Source organism: Myodes glareolus, chromosome 17 (assembly GCF_982192425.1).
Source record: "Myodes glareolus chromosome 17, mMyoGla1.1, whole genome shotgun sequence".
In the NCBI taxonomy this organism is placed as follows: Eukaryota; Metazoa; Chordata; class Mammalia; order Rodentia; family Cricetidae; genus Myodes; species Myodes glareolus.
This window is the reverse complement of record NC_142042.1, coordinates 12460226-12482180: the sequence shown is the minus strand read 5'-3', so window position 1 is coordinate 12482180 and position 21955 is coordinate 12460226. Positions and strand designations below refer to the sequence as shown.

The 21955-nt window shown below is 45.2% G+C and overlaps 1 protein-coding gene across 2 annotated transcripts in view; it reads left to right on the top strand.

The window, feature by feature from the left end:
* The window catches only part of Mcoln2 (mucolipin TRP cation channel 2), a 52047-nt gene that overhangs the window by 8637 nt on the left and 21455 nt on the right, over nt 1-21955 (top strand). For both annotated transcript variants that reach the window (XM_085677599.2, XM_048453652.3), the window contains exons 2-7: nt 6929-7088; nt 14299-14472; nt 15233-15386; nt 20139-20223; nt 20320-20416; nt 21120-21219. In XM_085677599.2, the coding sequence (XP_085533725.2) occupies nt 6929-7088; nt 14299-14472; nt 15233-15386; nt 20139-20223; nt 20320-20416; nt 21120-21219 (770 nt within the window). The remainder of the gene's footprint in view (nt 1-6928; nt 7089-14298; nt 14473-15232; nt 15387-20138; nt 20224-20319; nt 20417-21119; nt 21220-21955) is intronic.

The following is a 21955-nucleotide window of genomic DNA, read 5'->3' as shown; positions in this document are numbered from 1 at the left end:
CGATACAGCTAAGCATCATTGGTGATAGTTTTTCAACACATCAGGCTTCCACGGACTTGGTTCAGTAAAGCTAGAATTGCCCTTAGTCATATGGTAACCCTCAGCCCAACCATCACAAGGTCCCGGTTACTCACAGCAGGGTAGGCTTTCTAACGAACCAGCGAGGCAGCACAGTGGTGGCCTGCTTCCCTTTTCTTCCCACCACCTGACCAGCCTCAGGCTTCATCTTACAACTGCATCCTCAAGCATTTGCTCAACCCACTGTCTGGCCAAGTTTCTGTTCTATTTCATATCTTATTTTAACGCTGATGGATACTGTGTTTACCCCCACCTTTTGTAATTTGGTCCTCGACAGTGTTATTTAGAAAGCTTATAAAAATCCAGGGGTTAGGAATACGGCTCCGTCAGTAAGGGGCTTGCTACATAAACACGAGGGCCTGAGCTCAGGCCTTAGAATCTCCAAAAGCCAGGTGTGGTGGCTCCTGCCTATGATCCTAGGGTTGGGGAGGCAGACACAGGATCGTAGGATTCTCTGGCCAGCTAGTCTAGTCTAATCTGTGAGGTCCGGCTTCAGTGAGAGGCGCTTTCGTCTCCATCATCATAGTGAGGGAGACACCTGACATCAACCTCGGGCTTCCACGTGTGCATTCATATGTGTGCACACACACAGAGATATACACACATGTGTACACACAGTGCGGATCATGCATTTCCTTTGGTGTAATTAAACTGATAATGTGTAAGTGCTGTAATTGTCCTGATTGGTTTCTTGCCGTATCAGTGTGTGGTTGCTGCAGTTAATGGGCTGGCATCATTACATCTGCACAGATTCCCGTGCCTCAAGCCCTGTAAGAGCCGTTCTTTCCTCCGCTCACGGGGAGGTTTTGCCTTTTTTTTATTAACCTGTTGCTGATTGTTATCATCGCTGGCGAGAGCTGCGGCATTTCTCCAGCCTTCTGACCTCGTTCATGCTTATGAAATGCCGACTGCAGTTTTCAGGGCCCTGGCACCCGTCTCCCAGCTGGTACTCCCCGCCAGGGAGTGCTGGGAACCTGTCTGTCAAACGAGTGGATGGGTTTATCCTGACATATCGCCGGCTCTTCTTTTACTTTTTAGTTTTTCTGTCGCTTTCTTTGCTTTAACCCCTCTATCGTTGCTACAGTGATGCCTGTACCCCTTTACAATAAATACCTTCTCCTACTAGGCGGCCAGGCAAAACTAAAACTGAGAAGAGAGGAGCAGGATAGAATGTTCAGGGAAGTCTCAATAACTCACACATTTAAACTTTTCCTTTGAGATACTAGAGTTTTTGAACCCAAATACCATTTACTTTTCTCCAAAATTTAGATGTTTTAAAATCTAAGTCAAATTCATCTTGAGCATTCATTATGTAACCGAGATTTTGATCTGTGTTTCTGCCACCTGTGCTCACCCATTCAGTCTTTCCTATGGTTTTCAGATTGGCTCCGGGGCTGGAGGGTGCTTTAAGGAGAGTTAAACATGTCTAATCCTTCCCAGTATTAGAAACATCGTGACTCCTAGTGGGTTAAGGAACAGGGCTGGAAAGACACAGTAGTTTAGGTAAGTCCTGACAAGTTTCACTTGCATGCTCTGCTACCTCTTGCTATCTTGGTACTTCAAAACTTTTTGCTATCTTTTACTATCTTTTTTTAAAAAATATTTTTTATATTTATTTATTTATTTTGTACACAATATTCTGTCTGTGTGTATGCCTGCAGGCCAGAAGAGGGCACCAGACCCTATTACAGATGGTTGTGAGACACCATGTTGGTTGCTGGGAATTGAACTCAGGACCTTTGGAAGAGCAGGCAGTGCTCTTAACCTCTGAGCCATCTCTCCAGCCCTATTGCTATCTTTTTCTGGCTTTGCCTGAGGTTTCTGAGTGTGTGTGTGCCTGTGTGAGTCTGTGAGTGTGTGCTTGTGTGTGTGTGTGTGCATGTGAGTCTGTGAGTGAGTCTGTGTATGCATGTGTGTCTGTGAGTGTGTGTGTGTGTGCATGTGTGATTCTGTGAGTGTGTGTGAGCATGTATGTGAGAGTGTGTTTGTGTGTGTGCACATGCATGTGTACTATGTCTTGGGGATGCCTCTGGTCTCTGCTTCCCTGGAAATAAGAGTACGGCATACATCATCATGATTGACTCTAGGAAATCAGACTCAGTTCCTGCCTACAATGCAAGCATGTTACCAACTATGCCGTCTCCCCAGCTCCGGGGCCTTCTTACTAAAGGATGTTGGGGTTGTGGTAATGTCACCTACTACTGATGAAGAAGGGTCATGTTACTTTCATTGGTTAATAAAGAGACTGCCTTGGCCTTTTTGATAGGCTAGCCCTTAGGTGGGTGGAGTAGACAGAACAGAATTGTGGGAGAAAGAAAGCAGAGGCAGGCAGTCGCCATGACTCTCCTCTCTGAGACAGCTGCAGGTTAGAATCCTCCTGGTAAGCCACCACCTCGTGGTGCTACACAGATTATTAGAAATGGGTTAGATCAATATGTAAGAGTTAGCCAATAAGAGGCTACAGATAATGGGCCAAGCAGTGTTTAAAAGAATACAGTTTCTGTGTTGTTATTTCGGGGGTAAAGCTAGCCGGGCGGGCGGCAGGAAGCGGCCCGCTGCTCCTTTTACATACTATTTCTTGAACACTGAGTGGCTAGTGAGGAGCACACTTTACTGGATGCTCTTGAAGCTGTTGGGCTACACTGCATACTCCCCTGCCCCAGAACATACATCAAGTATAACTCCTGACACAACTTATTGTGATCTCCCCACTCATCCAGTGCGTGAGCTCTAGAGGACACAGCAATGTCTCTAGTGGACGCTGACCCTCCAGACACTCACTGCAACTGCCCTGTATCTTTGCTATGGTTCATGCAAAAACAAGCTCTTGTCGCTTAGGTTCAGAATTTCTTACACAGTCTCTCTCTCTCTCTCTCTCTCTCTCTCTCTCTCCTCTCTCTCTCTCTCTCCTTCTTCCTCCTTCCTGCCCCATCTCCGTGTGTGTGTGTGTGTGTGTGTGTGTGTGTGTGTGTGTGTGCCTGAGTGCATGCGTGTATAGGGTTCTCCATATGTCAGGGTTCTAAGGATCTAGTACACACCTTTTCACGTTTATTCAATGAATTGTGTATCATGGAATGTCAGCACACATCCTTTAGGCTAAAGTGACTGTGGTTGATTTTAAAGTTGTCACTCGCACACCCTCAAGAGCTCACTTTGTCTTCTCGGGACTCTAAAACTCTTCATGAGGACGCTGTTCTCAGGCTCAGGGAAGACAATACTCGGTCCCTCCGCCTAGGTCCCAGTCAAGTGCCTCTATATTATTGACACCTGTGTCTTATGACCACGGTGGGGTTCTCCTTGCTCTCTGAACCCTTCATCTGATGGTCAGAACTTTGTGTCTGAAATCACGGGTACCATGTGGTGCAGCCCTCACCCACCTACTTAACAATGATGTGTTCCCAAGTCTCACCTGATGGAGCTTGATCACGTGACCTTCAGGGAACCTACTCATCCCCACATCCTGTCCCAAGCACCCAGCCCACAGTTAGGCTAAGGAGCTGCCGATAGCATGCTCAAAGCAAACATATTGCAGCTCAGGCTGGCCTGGAACTCACTATGTAGCTCAGGTTGGCCTAGAAGTCTATAAAACCCTCTTGTCTCAGTTTGTGGAGTGTTGTGATCATAGACATAAGCCACCTTGTCCAACTTTATCTTTTGAAATGAGACTCATTTAGTAGCTGGTTTCTCATTATTAAAAAGTAGTTTTTTATTAAAGTTTATTTTCTAGATATTTTACCCATGCTGTATGGTATTCAAGTCTACTTTTTTTTCTTTTAACTTTATTTTTATGTGTATAGATGTTTTACCTGCATATTGCTCTGTGCTCCATGTGGGCGGTACCTGCAGAGGCTAGGGAAGGACATTGGATCCCCTAATGCTGAAGAAATAGCCGTTAGCCACTCTATGGATGCTGGGAATCGAACCCAGGCCCTCTGGAAGGGCAGTCAGTGCTGTTAACCACCGAGCCACCTTTCCAGTCTCAGCAAGGCTCTTTTCTCAGGTTTCCAGTCCTAATGCACGCAGTGGTGCACGCTCGGTTTCTGCTGCATTCTAAGCTTTTGTTACTCGATTGCCATTAGTCTGGTTCTGCTTACTCAGGCACTGGTCATATCTTATAAGTTACACGTTAGATTGTCCCAAGTCCCTGGAGGCTCATCCGCTGCATATCTCAGGGCACAGAGGGCAGCTCCAGTTCAGAACCCCCAGACTCAAGCAACCCAGCACTCTGAAGTACGCCTGTCACCTAGGTTTGAGTCCCACTGCTCTAGTTTATGGCTAGTGTGTCTAGGGATGTGGTTGCATTTTCATTTCCCCTTTCTCTGGAAATAGGATATGGAGTCAGTCTGGTCTTTGGGGTAGCCTTAGGAGTGCTTTCTTTCTCAGCCTACTTCCTGAGAGGGAAGGGCTTTGGGGTACATATCTGCAAGAGAGGAGAATCTGCTGCCGGCTCAGGGTGGGATCTGGTCTGAGCTCTGGTTTCTTGGTCTCCGCTCAGGAAACCACGCACGCACACACACACACACACACACACACACACACACACACACACACACACACAGAGAGAGAGAGAGAGAGAGAGAGAGAGAGAGAGAGAGAGAGAGTCCCAGAGTGTGTGGGTGGCAGTTGGCAACAGCTGTAGACACATGGTGAGATTGGCCCCGGGAGCTGCCTACTGTTAGACCCTCCAATCTTTACGGTTCCTCCCCCATCTACCTCCAAGCAGCATAGACATTTAGTAGGAACTGTTTTCGTCATATCTTTTTCTGTCCTGGCTGGTTTTTGGCTTTCTGTCAATTTGACACAATCTAGAGTCATCAGAGAGGAAGGAGACTCAGTTGAGGACCTACCGCCATTAGATCCAGGTGTAGGAAATTTTCTCCCTTAATGATCACAGGGGGCGGGCCCAGATCTTTGTGGGTGGTGCCATCCCTGGGCTGGTGAACCTGGGTTCTAAAAGAAAGCCGGCTGTGCAAGCCAGGAAAAACAAACCAGTAAACAGCACCCCTCCGTGGCCTCTGCATCAGCTCCTGCCTCCAGGTTCCTGCTCTGTTTGAGTTCCTGTCCTGACTTCCTTCAGTGCTTAAGAGCAATGTGGAAGGGCAAGCTGGATAAACCTTTCCTCCCCAGCTCACGTTATGGTCATGGTGTTTCTGCACAGCAACAGAGACCCCAACTACCTCACTCTCCCCCTCATTTTCTCTCCCTTCACTTTTCTTTTAACCTTCCCCCCTCCCTCCTTCTGTCCCTCCCTCCCTTCCTATCTTCCTTCTCCCTTCTTCCTTCATTTCTTATCTCCTTTTAAAACTTCTGGTAGGATGGTTCTAGCTAACCTAGTGTACCAATTTTAGAAAGAGCATTATAGCCAGGTGGTGGTGGTGCACATGAATCCCAGCACTCAGGAGGCAGAGGCAGGCAGATCTCTCTGAGTTCGAGGCCAGCCTGGTCTGCAAGAGCTAGTTCCAGGACAAGCTCCAAAGCTACAGAGAAACCCTATATTGGAAACAAAAAAACAAAACAAAACAAAAAACAAAAACAAAAACAAAAAAAAAAGAAAAGAAAATCAATTTAGAACTAGAAAACCAGGGTGAGCAAGATGGCTCAGTCGGTAAAGGTAATTGCTGTGGAAGGCTGCAGACGTGAGTTCAGTCCCACATAAAGGTGGAAGGAGAGAACTGGCTCCGTGAAGTTGTCTTCTGACCGCTCACGCACACTGTGATGTTCATACCCACCCTATCATGCCTTTCGGCTTCTTTTAAAGTTGTTGGTCCCGGTAGACAGCCCAGATAATAGTATAGGGTGTTGTTTAAACAGCAAGGCCAAGCTCACAGCCACAGCTCACCCATTCAATCTTCGACCTCTGATCTGTGTCAACTCTGTCCCAACAGCAGAACTATATCACAACAGTCCAGTCATGATCATACTGATTACACTCTACTGCGAAGTATACCTTACACATTGTTCTATTACGCTATATGTAAAATTTAGATTAATTTTATATTATATACGTTCTATGCTACATTATCTCTTAGTAAAATTCATGTTTTTAGCGTTAATAATTTCTCTATGCCCAACGTATTTTGTACTCCTCACCTTGGAGACTTGGCTGAGAAACATGTGTTTCATCAGTTATGGTCACGGTTCCGTGGCCACCTCTCATTGCTTGTCTCTGGCCTTGACGATCACAGGTCCAGCCAGCAGTTTGGAGTTGATGAGCCAAGCTGACAAGAATATAGCTGGGCGTCAGCAGAGAGCTGCTATCCTAGCTCTCTCAAGCGGTTTACATTTTGCATTAAATATTTATTCGTAGACAATTTTGTGCATGTATAATATGTATTACTGTCATGTCCATCCCCACTACTCTCTCTTCTGGAATCTTGTAATCATTGGTATTTATCCATAAATGGGGGACATAATCTTTCTCAGAGCTATAGGACAAAGATTCTCTAAATCCTTAATGATTAAATGGCATCGATTTACATAAAATGCCAGTCATTTCAAGCACAAAGTGTCATGCTGGATTTCTATTTTGTTATTTTTGGAATAGCATGATCTTGCACCCAGAAATGCTCACATTTTCACACTCTTCTCCCACCCTTCCACCCATACTCTTAACAACAGGAGATACTGTATAGTAAGAGGTAGGAAACGCCAGTAGGCGTTTTGAGTGAGATGGGTCATTATGTGCAAAGACAGGTGACAAAGGAGTGGAGCCCCCTTTAGATTTCCTGAGGTCACCGGTCTGAGAGGTCTGTGTCTGGGAACAGGTGATGTCTGTGACCAGGAGGTGTAGGCCAGGAGCGCTGGGAGCACAGGCTGTTCCTGGGTGTTTAACAACTGTCTTCTCTGGCAGAAGCACGATGGCGTCTCTCGATTCTGAGGTGAAGGAAGAGCGTCTGAGGGAAGACCTGAAGTTCTACTTCATGAGCCCCTGTGAGAAATACCGAGCCAGACGCCAGATCCCATGGAAGCTGGGCTTGCAGATTCTGAAGATAGTCATGGTAACCACACAGGTAACTCACACGATTACTCCTTCCTTCCCCGAGATCCAATCATCTCCTCCTGTTCTGTTCTTGCTTGTTTATCTGCAAGACTCATACTGAAGTGCATGAGACTGAAATTAAGTCTCTGCTGGAGAGCAGAGGGCAGAGATCAGGCCAAAGTTCAGTTCAGAAGACCTGGTTTCAGTAAGAATTCATGGGGTCATGTCTCCATAGGAGCTGTAAAAAACGGATAAAAGAAGATCCATGTAGAAGGGGTTTCTTAATCTTCTCACCCCCAATCCATGTGAGGTGTACAGGCTGCCAAGGAGTTCTCAAGAATCCATCTTACATTATTTAATATGTTTTTGAAAGTCTTCAGACATAGAAAACACTGTTTCCTTAATCAGAAGCATTGTGCCTCCCCCCCCCCCCATGTACGTGCTAACTACCAGGCACTATCAAAAATGTCTGAGCATTGCATTTGGACCTTGACTTAAGGTCGTCCTGCAGCTCAGTTATCACCAGAACTGGAATGGCCACCAGTGCTGTCATCTAGCTTTTGAGCTGTGGTTTTGACCTCATCTGTGGGTGACTTCTCCGGAGGTGACTACAGTGTCTGAGAAAAGAAAACAAAACAGTACTGATTTGGAGTCTTTAGCTCTACTGTACCTAATCTACTGGTACCATCAATCCAAAAGGATGGTTTTTCTGAAATACAGCATAAAAACTGGAAGGAATGCCTCCATGTGGAAATGAGAGGGCCTCGGCTGTGGTTACAGCTGCAACTTGACTCTGAGTTTGTATGGGAGTCTTCAGGTTGGGTGATGTGCAGTCCCAGCTCATTCAGAAAAGCAAGTCACGGGGCTGAAGAGATGGCTCTGAGGTTCTGAGGCGTCCGGAGACCTGAGTTCAGTTCCCAGCACACACGGTGGCTCATACTTATAACTCCAGACCTAGAGTATCTGATGCCATCTTCTGGATTTTGTAGACACCAGGCCTGTATGTGGTGTACAGGCATATATTCAGGCAAAACACTCAAATGCATTAATATAATAAAACAAAAGAAGAGTAATTAAAAGAAAGAAAGACAAGCAGTCACTTCAGAAGAAGCAAAATCCGGCGCATCTAGTGTGCAGGGGTGTGGTTAACAGGATGTATCACTTGCCCGTTACCAATCTTGGTTTTCAAGTTTTAATTTTGGTGACCTATTAATTAGGATCTTCTTCATTGTTTCTTAAAAGGCAAAGAAATGATTTAGTTGATTATTTACCAGTTTTCTATCTTGCTTAAACTTTGATGTTTTAATCTAGTACTGTCATTAAAATTGTAACTACCGTAGGCATAAAAAAAAAATCACTGCAATCCTTAACTTAGTTTTTTTTAGTCCAGATACTATTGAACCACACTAATTTCCCTCTTCAAAATGTTACCTGCTTATACTTTTCCCATTCTCAGCATTCCCCAGTGTATTTTCTTATCTCTGATTTAGATTTTTTTTAACTCTGATTTACATGTTTGTGAGTAGGCACATATGCGTGCAGTACCTGGATAGACCAGAGAGGACGTCAGATCTCCTGGACTGGGAATTAAACCTGGTTGTGAGCTGCCCAGTGTGGGTGCTGTGAACCAAACTCTGGTCCTCTGCCAAAGCAGCCAATGCTTTTAGCCACTGAGACATCTTTCCATCCACATTTATCTCCGATTTCAAACCCAGAAGAAACATCTCATTTGCAGGGCACTGAGTTGAGACACACTTAGTTACTTACCTCCACTGCTGCTGATAGCTCACTGTCAATGGTTGCCAATGACGTGAGGAGGGCCTTAGGCATGCTTACTCAGTTTATCCTTTCTGCAACCTGTGTATTGGGCTCAGTTAGAATCCCCTTTTCATGGACGAAGAAACTGGGACAAAGGGGTTAAATAATTTGGTGCCATGCAGAGCTGGGTTTGAGCCCCGTCAGTCTCCAAAGCCTGAGCTCTTGGTCTCATTTGGCATCTTGTGCTGGATACAGGCTTTGTCTTCTAGGTTTGAAGGTAGGAAGACAGGCCAGTGGGCCAGACTGCTTCAAAGTTCGTCTCGAACAAGTTTCAGTCTCTTCAAATGCTGTTATCATCTTATTTTTATTTTGTTATTTTGTATGTTTGAGTGTTTCATCTGGGTGTCACATGTGTGCAGTGCCTCCGTGGTCTAGGAGAAGGTGTCAGATTCCCTGGGGTTCAAGTTGCAGAAGTTGTTAGCTGCCATGTGGTCACATGAGGGATGAACCTGAGCCTGGCTCCTCTGGAAGAGCAGCCAGTGCTCTTAACTCTAACTGTAGCCCAATCCTACTGGTCTTTCTTAGGAAAGTGTTCACGTCATTATCCTCCTGCTCAGAAATTCTACTGTGGGTGAGTGCACACGGACATCAGAGGTCATCTTGAGTGTCATTCCTCAGGGGTCCTGAGACAGGGTCTCTTCTAGGCCTGGAGCTTCCGCCAGTTTGTTCGGGTAGTTAGTCATCAAAGCTAGGGGAATTCCCTCGTTTCTCCCACTTTGCTATCACAGGAATTCCACACAATCTTTCTATGCCCAGCATTTTATACAGGTTCTGGGGATTGAACCAAGACCATCATACTCGCGAGGCAAGCAATTCACAAACCACTGCTCAGGAAGTTCTGAAAAGTACTCCTTTTCCCAGAAGACAACTATGAATTTATAGTCCAGGATTCATGAATTCCCAGCATCTTCTTCACCCTCTGTCCAGGGAAGTTTCATCTACTGCCTCCTGTTCAGACGCCAGCCAGATCAACCTGATGCTTCTTGCTGATGTCTGAACCTCTCTGCAGAGGGATTCTTCTCCTCTTCGCTCTGCAGGTGTGACCTGAAGACTCGCTCCCCCCTTTGTGTGGAAGGTCCCTCACTCTGCTCTGCTGCCGGCATTACTTATTTTACTTTTAATAATAAACAAATTCTGAGAACTGGTACTTTACTCTTTGTGTGGATTTCTGTTTCTCTACTAATATAATCCTACAAGTTACAATCTACTCCTGCCACAGTCTTACTCCCATGTGACCTCTTTCTTCCTTTCTTTTTTCCTTCCTTCCTTCCTTCCTTCCTTCCTTCCTTCCTTCCTTCCTTCCTTCCTATCTATCTATCTATCTATCTATCTATCTATCTATCTATCTATCTATCTATCTATCTATCTATCTATCTCTAACATCTATCTGTCTGTCTGTCTATCTATCTATCTATCTATCTATCTATCTATCTATCTATCTATCTACCCACCTACCTACCTATCATCTAGTTGTGGATGGCTTGGTCACTTTTCATTACTTCATCCCACCTTTCCTGCCTCCTTATTCCCTGTCTCTTCCTTATCCAGTGAGTCTGAAGTGCACAGAGACATTTACTCAGGTTTTCAGAGTAGGAAACATTTTAGAAAGAAAAAAAAAAGAAGCTAGCTCTGTGTTCGGCAATGACTTATGATCTCAGGGAAGGTGTCCGCCTTCTTTCCTGAGTTTCAGTCTTTCTATGCTGTACAACAGTCAGAGTGACATCTTGCTTTTGCTGGGCATAGTATGTTTTCTCCTACACTGATTTTATAATGAGGACTTTGATTCCGAGTTTTACCTGACTACATTGAATGAGTATTTGTGTGTGTGTGTGTGTGTGTGTGTGTGTGTGTGTGTGTGTTTTGTATCTTGTTCATGGCAAATTTTTGCATTTAGTTAGTGGTATGGGATGTAGTTTCTTGCTGCCACTTTTTGAGAATAAAGTCATTTAGTCAAAACCATTCTCCCTTGCTCCTGCTGCTTAGGCAAAGTTGGTTCTGCCAAGGCCAGAGACTACACCATTTCCCTCTCATGATGGTCTCTCCCAAGAGTTTTGGCAATTTCAGCCCTTACCTGATGACACTGGGCTGTGCATAGAGACATTGGTTTTTTTCTTTGAACAAGAGAATCGGGGACAATTTCTGTTCTTCTTCCAAGATGGAAGTGATCACAGGCAGGCATCACAATGTCACCATCTCTTCATCTCAGAGTCGTGTTGATGGCTTTGAGTTTAAATAAGGCTGTGGCTTTCTATATCAACAAATCATGCACCCCATTTGTGATCAGTCTGTCAATTCCTTCCTCAGACACTTTGTGTTCCTTCGACTTCACTACGAGGGTGGGAAGGGAGGGTCTCACAGCCCCGTGTCTAGAGTCAGGTGACAGCCTTGGCTGTAATAGTGTGGCAAAGTGGCTGAGATGATTCACAGGTCCTAGCATCAGGAAGAACCGTGTTCAGACCCTTAGACGCTTTCCAGATGTTCGGGCCTGACTATATGGCCGGTCATCAGGTTGTACACATATACAATGGTGCTACATTCACCAGGCGATTCTGTTTGATGGTGACAGTCGGGTCACCATCCAACTGTCACCCATTCTCCTTCTGACTCAATGGCGCTATGTAAACAAACAAACAAACAAACAAACAAAGCCTCTTCCTCATGGTGTCAAAACCTCCTCCTCATGGTGTCCAAGTTTAATGGGTGAATTAAATGAAGGCATTATACATTTTTTTAAAAAAAAATCACAATGCTTGATACTCTGTGATGAGTCATTACTCAGCACCGTGGACAACCTCTGTTGTTCCACTCCAGCTGGGGCAAGAACCACTCTATACACGATGATTAAAGAGTTTCATTCAAGGGGCTACTGCTCAGACTGTCCGGAGATGGCTGGCCTCTCTCATATCTTCCAAACACTCCTGTGTGTTGCTTCCCTCGTTTATAGTTTTCGCTTTTAGAAAACAACCCAACCCTTGCTGACATCCCTTGCAGGAGACCTCAGCATTGAAGGTCCTCACTTAGCTGGAGAATTTGGCTTTTATTGCTTGATTTTCAGTACAGGTTGGAATAGGCTTGGGGTATCTTCTCTGCTGTTTTTCTTAGAATAGCTGTGTTTCTGGTAGTTGTTTAAGCATTGGTATTTGAGGAATTCGGTGTGATGACGTTAAGGGACTAGAGAGTATCATCTGTCGACCTGCTCAAGCAATGGCTGCTTCTGAAAAGTCTAGCACTAAATCCGCTCCTTCTGAGAAGTTTCCCAGAAACCTTTTAAAGTTTTCAGTGGAAAGGCTTTGCTTATGCGGTGTAATAAAGAGCTTTGGAGCCAAGCTCAACTTCCATTCTAGCTATGAGGCTGGGGGCAGTTTCATGCAGGCTAATCCAGTTAGCATCAGTGTAAAGTACGGGCTGAGGCAATAGCGTGGTGATAACAAGGGCTGGTGGTAGTGGTGGACGGGGTAATGCAGATGCACCTGTCAGTGATGGGGGCTGGGGGCTGGCTTATGGCAGTTGCTGAAAACATGGGGACTCTTGCTGTTAACTGTTCAGTCTTTAAAAATCAACACACATTCTCATATTCAGCACTGATTGGATTCAGTGGGCTTTTAAAAAAGACAAAATGTTAGGTCAGTGGCTAAAGTGTCCATGTGTAACCAGGGTTCAGATCCAAGTACCCATGTAAAGGCAGGCGGGCATCGTGGTGTTCTCGTAACCCCCCCACTGTGGGAAGTAGACAAGGCTTTCTCAGGTCAAGCTAGCTAGCTAGACTAACCGCAATCAAGTGAGAGACTGCATCCCGATAAAGAAGGTGGAGGATGATCAAGAAAGTCTCGCAATGTTAACCTCCAGGTCTCCACACACATATGCATGTACACACATGTGAACATGGATGCGAACATGTACACACACCAAGACATACTAAAAACCCAACCAGACAAAATACAAAAGTTAAAACTGTAAGCCCCTGGGAAATCCTAATGCCGATTTTGTCAGTCTCATGATTTATGTGTTGTTGTGTGTATATAGCGTGCTGAGGAACACCGGATATGACAGAAATGTCAGGGTCACCCAGTCCACTTTCCTGATTTCACACATGAGACACAGATCAAGGTTCCATGGTGATTCAGTGGGGTGGTCACTCCGAGGAAACATTCTGGAGTCTTGGTTTGTAAGACCGCTTGGGGAAGTGGGAAAGGTGTGTGTGAGAAGCTTGCTGAGGTTTCCTTTACCACAGCCACCGGTGTGTCAATGTGTTTATGTGTGGAGCCTTGAACGAGAGCACGCTATGTGGGACAGAGTACGGGGTAAAGGCGTGCACTGCAGGCATGCATGTTTACGCATGTGTGTGTGTGCGTGTGTGTGTGTGTATACATGAGAGGGGGATCAAGCCTGTGTGATGTGTGTGTGTATATGCATGGGGGGGGTCAAGCCTGTGTGTGTGTGTGCATGTGTGTGTATGTGTGTGTGTATGCATGAGAGTGGGATTAAGCCTGTGTGATATGTGTGTGTGTGTATGTGTGTGTTGTTTTGATTGAGAGTATGCTCTATGTGACAGAATGCAGGGATGAAGGCTTGCACTACAGGCATGTGCACATATGCACAATGTGTGTGAAGAGGGATCATGCCTGTGTGGTAGCATGTGCATGGGCATAACATTATGTGCAGCTTCTTGTCTTCTTATGAACCTGTGGCAATAGCTGTTTTTCCTATTGATGGAGTCTAAGGGGAAAACTGTAGCTCTTGATAAAGACAATCTTTGAGTATCTGACTTTATGTCAGTAAATAGATGATTTGGGGAGGGGAGATGTTGAGACAGGGTCTCATTATATAACCTGACTGGCTTTGAACTCACGGCAATCCTTCTTCCTTTGCTCCCTGCGTGTTAGTATTGCAGGAATGGCCACCATCCTCACCCATGCTAGTATCCATCCTCACCAGCAAGTGATTTTTAAAGGCGCAGACACCCTAAAGGAGAGAAAATATTCAGGAGCAAAGTCCTGGGTGTGGTACCAACTGTCGTTTCTGACTCATTTCTCCTTCCCTGCTTGCTGAAACAGAGAAGCATGTGACAGTCCTGTCTGTCGGAAGGCGCTTCTGTCAGGCTAAGGAACCCCAGAGAAAGTCCCAGGACAGACAGGGTGGGAGAAGCCTTAGGGCTGCTTCTTCAGCTCACGGTCCGGGCATGTCCCAGCGTCGTTCTCTGGGATGCTGTCTGAGTCCCACACACTCTTACTGGGAGTTGTTGATCCAGTGCAGTGGACGATTCTCTTTCAGGCTGGTGTTTTCAACAATGTTGCTCTTATTGTGTAAGTCAAGCAATGGATATTTTCCTCCAGATGCTTTGAGATGAGAATTAATAAGAATCAGCAGCCTTTTTCTTTCCCTGGTCAATGGTACAAACCACATTCCTGTGTTTTCTTTTGCAGCTTGTTCGCTTTGGCTTAGGTAACCAGCTGGTGGTGGCTTTCAAAGAAGATAACACTCTTGCTTTTAAGCATCTGTTTTTGAAAGGATTTTCCGGAGTTGATGAAGATGGCTACAGCTGTAGTGTGTACACCCAGGAGGACGTCTATGACAGCATCTTCTTTGCTATAAAGCAGGCAAGTGTTCTAAATGTCCTACTCTTAAACACTATAGTGATGCGTGGTTGTGTTGTTTTAGCAAACCAACAAATATTATCTCACATAAATTTTTCATAGCTTGCCAAAGTCTTTACTACTAATTCAGGCACTAATAATAGAACTCACCCACTTAAAATTTTTCTCTAGGTTTTAATCGTTTTAGCGTATCGATTCAGAACCACTACTTTGGGGAGATTCCCACAAGAGAGTTAAGAGATTATAAAATCAGGTTTAAATTTGAAACTCAATCTGAGAGTATGTAGTGGTCTCAAAATTGATATTATAGCATTAATAATTCTAGCAAAATTTAAGAATATGGGCTATGATGCAGTGTGAAGTTGTTACATCTGAAGAAAGTATCTAGGGGTAGTGTTTTGTTTTGTGTCTTTTCCCCTTTCATTAATTCCATAAATATTTAAGTCCCTGGTATTTGGCAAGCACTGCACATTGATGCTGTTGCAGTGAATAGAATGGATAAAGTCCTGGCCTTTCTAGAAGAGAAAGCTAGACAGATGAAGAAAAGTGTGATGTGTAGTATTGAAGGCTGGCTTCCTAATGGCCAAAACATGCTACGAAGCTCAGCTGAGTTTCTTTCTAGCAGTCGTAAGGAAGAAATTCCTTTGGCCATTTTCAGTGGTGCCTTGGCTGGGGTGGGAGTCCTTTCATGTGAAGGGACCTTGATTAAAATTGTGTTTTTAAGAACTCATGTGTTTATTTAACTATGTTTTTATAAAAACAGTATCGTCATCTAAAGAACATTTCCCTGGCAACTCTTGGTTATGGAGAGAATGAAGACAACAGAACTGGCCTGAAAGTCTGTAAGCAGCGCTACAAGACAGGCGCCATGATTTCTCCTAATGAGACCCTGGATATTGACAGTGACATTGAGACAGGTAACAGCAGGGGCCTGTTTGTCATGCGACTTTGTCATTTTCTGTGATGAGTAAAATGGCTCCCATGTGCTAACAACTCAGTGGAACTCAGAGGAGCAGGCTCTCTCTGGCCCAGGCTGTCACCTTCCATAGTTGCTGCCCAAGGCTTTGGCTCAGGAAACCACACGTGCCTGGTGGCAGAAGGGAGTGCTGCTTTGGTCTGTCTCTTTAATACATCTTAAAATTCTGCAGTGTGAGCTCTTAACCATGTATCCTTCCACCTCCACGTCCCAAGGGCTGGGACCAAGGGTGTGTACCGTCATACTGCTCTATCGTTTATAAAATACGCAGTGGTCTTCAAAGGCAAATCGAGGTTGGTGATTATTACTCCTTCCCGTAGGAGACTGCTTGACAGAAACGTCCCAACTCACCGTGCAGTCCCTTGGAGCTGCTCTGTTAAGAATGTAGAATAGATGAGCACACAGTGTGTGCTTTAAGAATGTAGGAGAATAGGTGAGTACACAGTGTATGCTTTAAGAATGTAGAGGGATAGGTGAGCACACAGTGTGTGCTTTAAGACTTTGAAGGCTTTGCTATCCAATCAACAGACCCAAGGTATTCACCATTTGTTTTCTCTCATGGGGTTGCCAAGGCTAACCCACTTTGGCCTTTAAGTACCTGGCAGTTCAGAAGGAGGGGTACTAGTAGTGGGGTGGGATTTAGTTAAATGATGACATCTCTTGGCCCATTTAGCTGTATTTAGCTGTATTTCTTATTCTGATCTTGAGGTGTTTTTAGTGACACTAGGGGACCCCCACAGGACAGGGGTTTGCCTATTGAGCTGACTGTTCAGAATTCATATGTGAGCAAATGCACCCTGGGCTCTGGATCTTGAAAGAAGCAGTCAGTGGGTCACACTGGTCCACGCAGTATCTGGCTTTCAGGAGGCAGTCAGGGCTCACTTGCCATCTCTGACGTGGGCTCTCAGTGAAGCCCCACCGTGCATGCGAGTGATTCCTCTAATTGACGTGGAGCAGGGCACAGCTGGGGCTGGCAGTCCCTGCTAGCTACCACTTTCCTTTGAAATTGCATGACTCCAAGGGGACGTGCCATACAACAGTTTCCCAGTGACGCATAGGCCATGTTTTGCTTTGCTTCCCCACCCCATTGCATTTCTTGAGAAAAATGCTTAAAGAAATGTGGCTGGGGAAGATGGGCAGGGCTAAAAAGCAGGTTTTATTTATTTCCCAACTATTGGACAGTGATAGCATTGTTCAGTTCCTTTCTATAGATATGTGGAATATTTCAGAGTAAATGAGATACACTATTGATTTGACTTTAAGAGAGATTGTCCAAGTGCACTCATGGCCTTCTCTGATCTTCTTCATTATAACTTGTCAATAAGAATCTGTAAACGTTTTGAAAAGGTATAAAGATTTTTAAAAATATTTGATACTTAATTTTCTCATATACATTAGAGAAAGTCTGAGGATGAAGTAAATATGGATTGATTTTTTTTACATCCTTGGAGGCCTCCAGATGGTGGGTTGCCTTTGACTCCCTTGGGAAGTGGTTGCAGGTTAAGCAGAAGGCTTGGTAGTTGCTGTTCTATCTTAGCTACTCATAAGCGGAGTGTTTCCTTTGCGACCTAGGAGGTCATCATCCTTCAGGTTTCTATGGTGATATATTATTCGTGTTTTAACAAGTAAAGCTTGCCTGAAGATCAGAGGGCAAAACAGCTGTCCTAGTCCGCCATACAGGCCAGGGAGCGGCGGCACAGACCGTTAATTCCAGGACTCAGGAGGTAGAGGCAGGGGGATCTCTGTGAGTTCAAGGCCACCCTGGGCTGCACAAGATTGAGTCTGCCTAAAAAAGAAACAGAGCCAACACAAAGGTGATCCCAGCACTTGGGATCCCACGCCTTTAATCCCAGCATTAGAGGTGGAGACAGAGCGATATAACTAGGCAGAGAGGAATATAAACTGACAGGAACTCAATGTGGCGTGGAGATTGAAGATTTGTGGAGACAGGATCTTACTCATTTCTGTCTGAAGATTTGGTAGAGGCAAAAGGTCTCCCTAGCGGTTGGCTGCTTTGCTTTTCTGATCTTCAGCTTGAACCCCATTTTCTGTTTCTGGGTTTTTATTATTCATTTGTGCTACAGGTTTCAAATCCTGAGAATCGCCTGTGTGGTCAGCCACCCAGTGGTCTGAAGCTGAAGGGGAAAAATTGCTTGTGTAGATGTAGTTGTCTTTAGTTTTCATTTATTCCAATGAGAAGGGCTTCCTCTTCTGTTTAAAAAAAAATGTAGCTTTACTATTCTGCATTACTAAAACGATCGTTGTAAATCCTGTAAATAAAATTTGCTAACAATTAGGTGACAATCATTTTACTACATCTTGAGTGTCTCTTATCCAGTATGCTTGGAACCAGGTAATGGTTCAGATTTCAAATTTGGAGTGAGGAGATATGCATATATACAAACACATACAAATGTTTCTGTATGTATGTATCCCATATGTAAATATGGGATTTGTTACAGTAGCTTACAGACTGGGGTCCAGCTAGTCAAACAATGATTACATCAATGGAAAATAGCTGTTCAGTCCATGAGGATAGACGTCTCAGCTGGTTTTCAGTATATGCTGGAATCCTGAAAGAAGTAGGCTCTAATGCCAATGAAGGAATGGGCTTGCCAGTGAGAATGAGGGCAAGCTGGGAGAGAGAGAGAGAGAGAGAGAGAGAGAGAGAGAGAGAGAGAGAGAGAGAGAGAGAGAGTCCTTCTTCCATGTCCTTTATATAGGCTACTACCAGAAGGTGTGGTTCAGGTTAAGGATGAAGGGGATCTTCTGCCTCAAAAGATTCAAATTAAAAGTGGATCTTCCTATTTCCATCTCTATAGATAGCCAGAAGGGAATTTCATAAACACCACCAGTGCCCCTGCATTCTGACTGTTCTCATTCTATAAGGGCATGTGTAGAATTTTCGCCTTGAGACATCAGGTCATTGATCAAGAAGTTTAAAGTTTTGGGAGCATTTTAGGTTTGGAGTATTTAGATCAGAGATGCTCACTCTCTGTAATTTTTATTTTAATGCAATTTTAAGATATATATGTATATAGTGTCTCTCCGTGTGTGTGTGTGTGTGTCCATGTGTGCATGTGTGGAGGTCAGGGGACAAACTGTGGTCTGTTCTCTCCTTATACCATGTGGACTCAGGGGACTGAACGCAGGTCACTAGGGTTGGCAACAAGGACCTTTACCCCTAGACTAGATTTTTCTTTCCAAATGTCCTTAGCATAAGACACAATGACAGCTTCACCATGTCCCCAGCTTGATAAAAACAAGTCTGACCATGATGCTCTGAGGATGTCACCATTTTCTGGAAAATCCAAACCATCTGAACAATGAGGCAATTGTTCTAAATATCTGCTAATCCTGCTGGAGCTTTGATGTTTACCTTGGGGCCTTTCCCTTCCTTTTAAAGAAACTGATTTTACAAGTTCTTGGTGGCGTCAGCAGCACTGACTGGGGTGTAAAGTCAGCCATATTTCAGAGAGTTCTCAATATAAAATGAGCTAACATGTAGCTTTGGAATTACAAAGTAATAGAAAATTTGAGCGACCAGGCAGACTTTCATCAGACAAGTTTTACACACAGTATAAAATTAGCTTACAAATTTCTATCATGTTTAAAAGAAACTGCACATTATTTACCAATGTGTATTTAAGGTCCTGTGTGTTATGTCTGAGACTCACCCACCAGGTAAGCCTGTGTAGACAGGCAGCTGTCAGCATTTAGCCATGGAAGGCATATTCTCTAAGTAGTTCAAGGAAAAACCAAGTAGCTTGTGAGATCAATATGCACATTTACCCCTTCGGCAGACTTCCTCTAAGGTGTGCAAGAAAAGGGATCTAAAATCGAGGAGAAAGGTCAGCCTCGGTAGAGCTCAGGACATGGAGGCGAGAATGGGTGGGTGTAAATATTGATAGGCAGCAAACAATTGTGCGGCTATAAAGAAGTTGGTTTTTTTTCCTCCTTGCCTTGGTTTCTTCAGCTGTGACACGGCGTCAGCCCTGCCCGTCTGTCACATTTGCTCTGAGTATTACAGAGAACACTCCGCTAACCAGTCCTGAAGCTGTCCGCTCAGTTCTGTACTCCTGCATTTGGCCCAGGGTGGCATATTTTTGTAGGCACAAACACATCCACATCTCAGGGGCGTGTTTCGAGTGCCGGCCACACTGGAGGCTGGGAGGGTTTAGCAGGGTACAACAGAGTGGTACTCTTGTTCCCAATGACCCCAGAGTTTGAATTCACAGAGATCCTCCTGCCTCTACCTCCCGGATGCTGGGATTAAAGGCATTTGCCACCCATGCTCTTCGGATTACTGTGTTTCCAAAGAGAAGAACATCTTCCACCCGGCCTTTCTCTTTCCGGTCTTTCAAGGTCTTTCCGACCTTGCTGGTCGAGGTTATGCATCTGGGGAAGGAATGTCACACGGGTGCTGGGTCCTTCCCAGGGTATTGTAGCAGGAGGCACCCGAAGCCTGCTTCTTCCTGAGACTGCCAATATTACCATGGTCCCTGACTGAAAGTGGTCCCTGCCAGCTTCTCCACTGAAGGGTTACTGTGCTCCATGTTGTAATGAGTTGATATTTTCTGGCAGATGTTTTGAGATATTCAGAGGGTCCTGCTTCTCCTAACAAGGCTGCTGTATGCACTTAAGCGTCACATTCTTGCCAGAAGTGACCATTCCTGGTCTGTCTTTGTCCTAGACTGCATTCACCTAGACCTCCAAGTGCTGGACGAGGAACCGGAGGGCTGGACGCAGACTGATTTCTTCAGGCTGGATTTTTACCGGTAAACGCAACATGAAGTCTCAGTCCCCAGGAGAGGAGGCCGGGGGTGGACAGCAGCATCGTCACACTGACGAATGTGCCTTTTACTTTTATTTAGGCTCATACAAGTTGATATCTCCTTTGCCCTCAAAGGAATTGACCTACAGGCAATTCATTCCCGAGAGGTACCGGACTGTTACAGCTTTCAGAATACGGCAAGTGTCTTTGTTTTATGGTGACCTCTGTCTGGTTTGTTCCCTATGGCTTTTGTAGAAGAAGATAAACCCTGAAACCTACAGACATTAGAGACTGCTGCACTGGTCTCATCTAGCGACTGTTTTATGTGAAGATGGAGCCAGGGCTTTCCAACTCCCTAAACCATATTCCTAGGCTGGGAAGGTGGCTCCCTTGAGGATGAGAGTTCAAACCCCTGGCACCTACAGAAACCCTTTACCCTGAAGTTCTCACCACTAAAAGGAAATTGTGAAGGAATTCTCCTAATTGACTTCAGCTGTCAGCTTGACACAGCTCACGGTGACCTGAGGGAGTGTCCACAAAAGGACTTCAGTGGAGCGTTTTCTTGGCAGCTGATTGATGAGAGCTCCTCCCACTGTGGGCACTGCCATCTCTGGGCAGGTGATCCTAGGCTGTATAAGAAAGCAGGCTGTGAGCAGCCTTCCTCTGACGTGACTCCTTTCACTGACAGAGTGCGACCTGGAAGTATTAGCTGAAATATCCTCAGGCTGCCTAAGGCCATCACAGCCACAGCAGCTAGACCAGAACCCATGCGCTGGGGGCATTTCCATTGCTATGATCTCTGTATCAGTGTTCCATCCTGGTGCTGCTGACTTTCCTAAGTGGTTGACCTGAAAGCTCCCACCTCCTGTCAGACTATAACCTCTCCATTTCTGCCTCCAGATTACCTTCGACAACACAGCCCACAGTGGAAAAATAAGAATCTATTTTAACAGCGAGGCCAACATAGAAGAATGTAAAGCCATGAATATATCTGGATCTAGTAAGTGTGCTGTGCAACCTGCCCTTCGTGTGTTACAGGGTGGCTTGGGGCTCGGAGAATTCGTGTGATTGTTGTGGATGGCGGTGGGAAGAAAAGTCCCATAAAAACAAAGCTCAAACACCAGTCTCCAGACGTCTGTCCAAGTCAGCAAGTGTTTATTGCTTCTCTGGAAGACTTAGCATGAGTCAGTGGCTTAGGGGATCAGTCCCTGTAGCCAGATGGCCTGTGCTCACCGTTCTGTTTCTGTTCTCCGTGTCTGGGGGCTTGGACCTATGTCTTGGCCTCTCTTTCCTAGAATTCTCTACAAAACAGCAGCAATGACTGTGTTTGCTGAGGGCATTGTCACTCAGTGCTGAGAGGGGAAATCCTCAGAGTTGCTGGACTCTAATGGAGGAGGAGAAGCCATAGTGAAGGAGACGGACGTGACCAGATCTCTAGTGTGTTGTGGTTAGGGATGGTGCAGACGTATGAGCCGTCTGAGGAAGGAGGCAAATGATAACTTTGACCAGGGCCAGGTGGGAATCATAAAATGATCTTTGGAGAAAGCATGTTTTGACCCAAGCCTTGGACAGCAGAGAAGAGTCAAGACCCCAGAGCGTAGAGAGCAGCCTGAATAAACATGGGGACAGTTCCTCAGTCACCTCATGGTCCATGTGCTCAGAGTGGCCCTGAGCTAGGTAGGTGTGGTGTCATGTACCTGCAAACCCAGCACTCTGGAGGCAGAGGCGGGGAGATT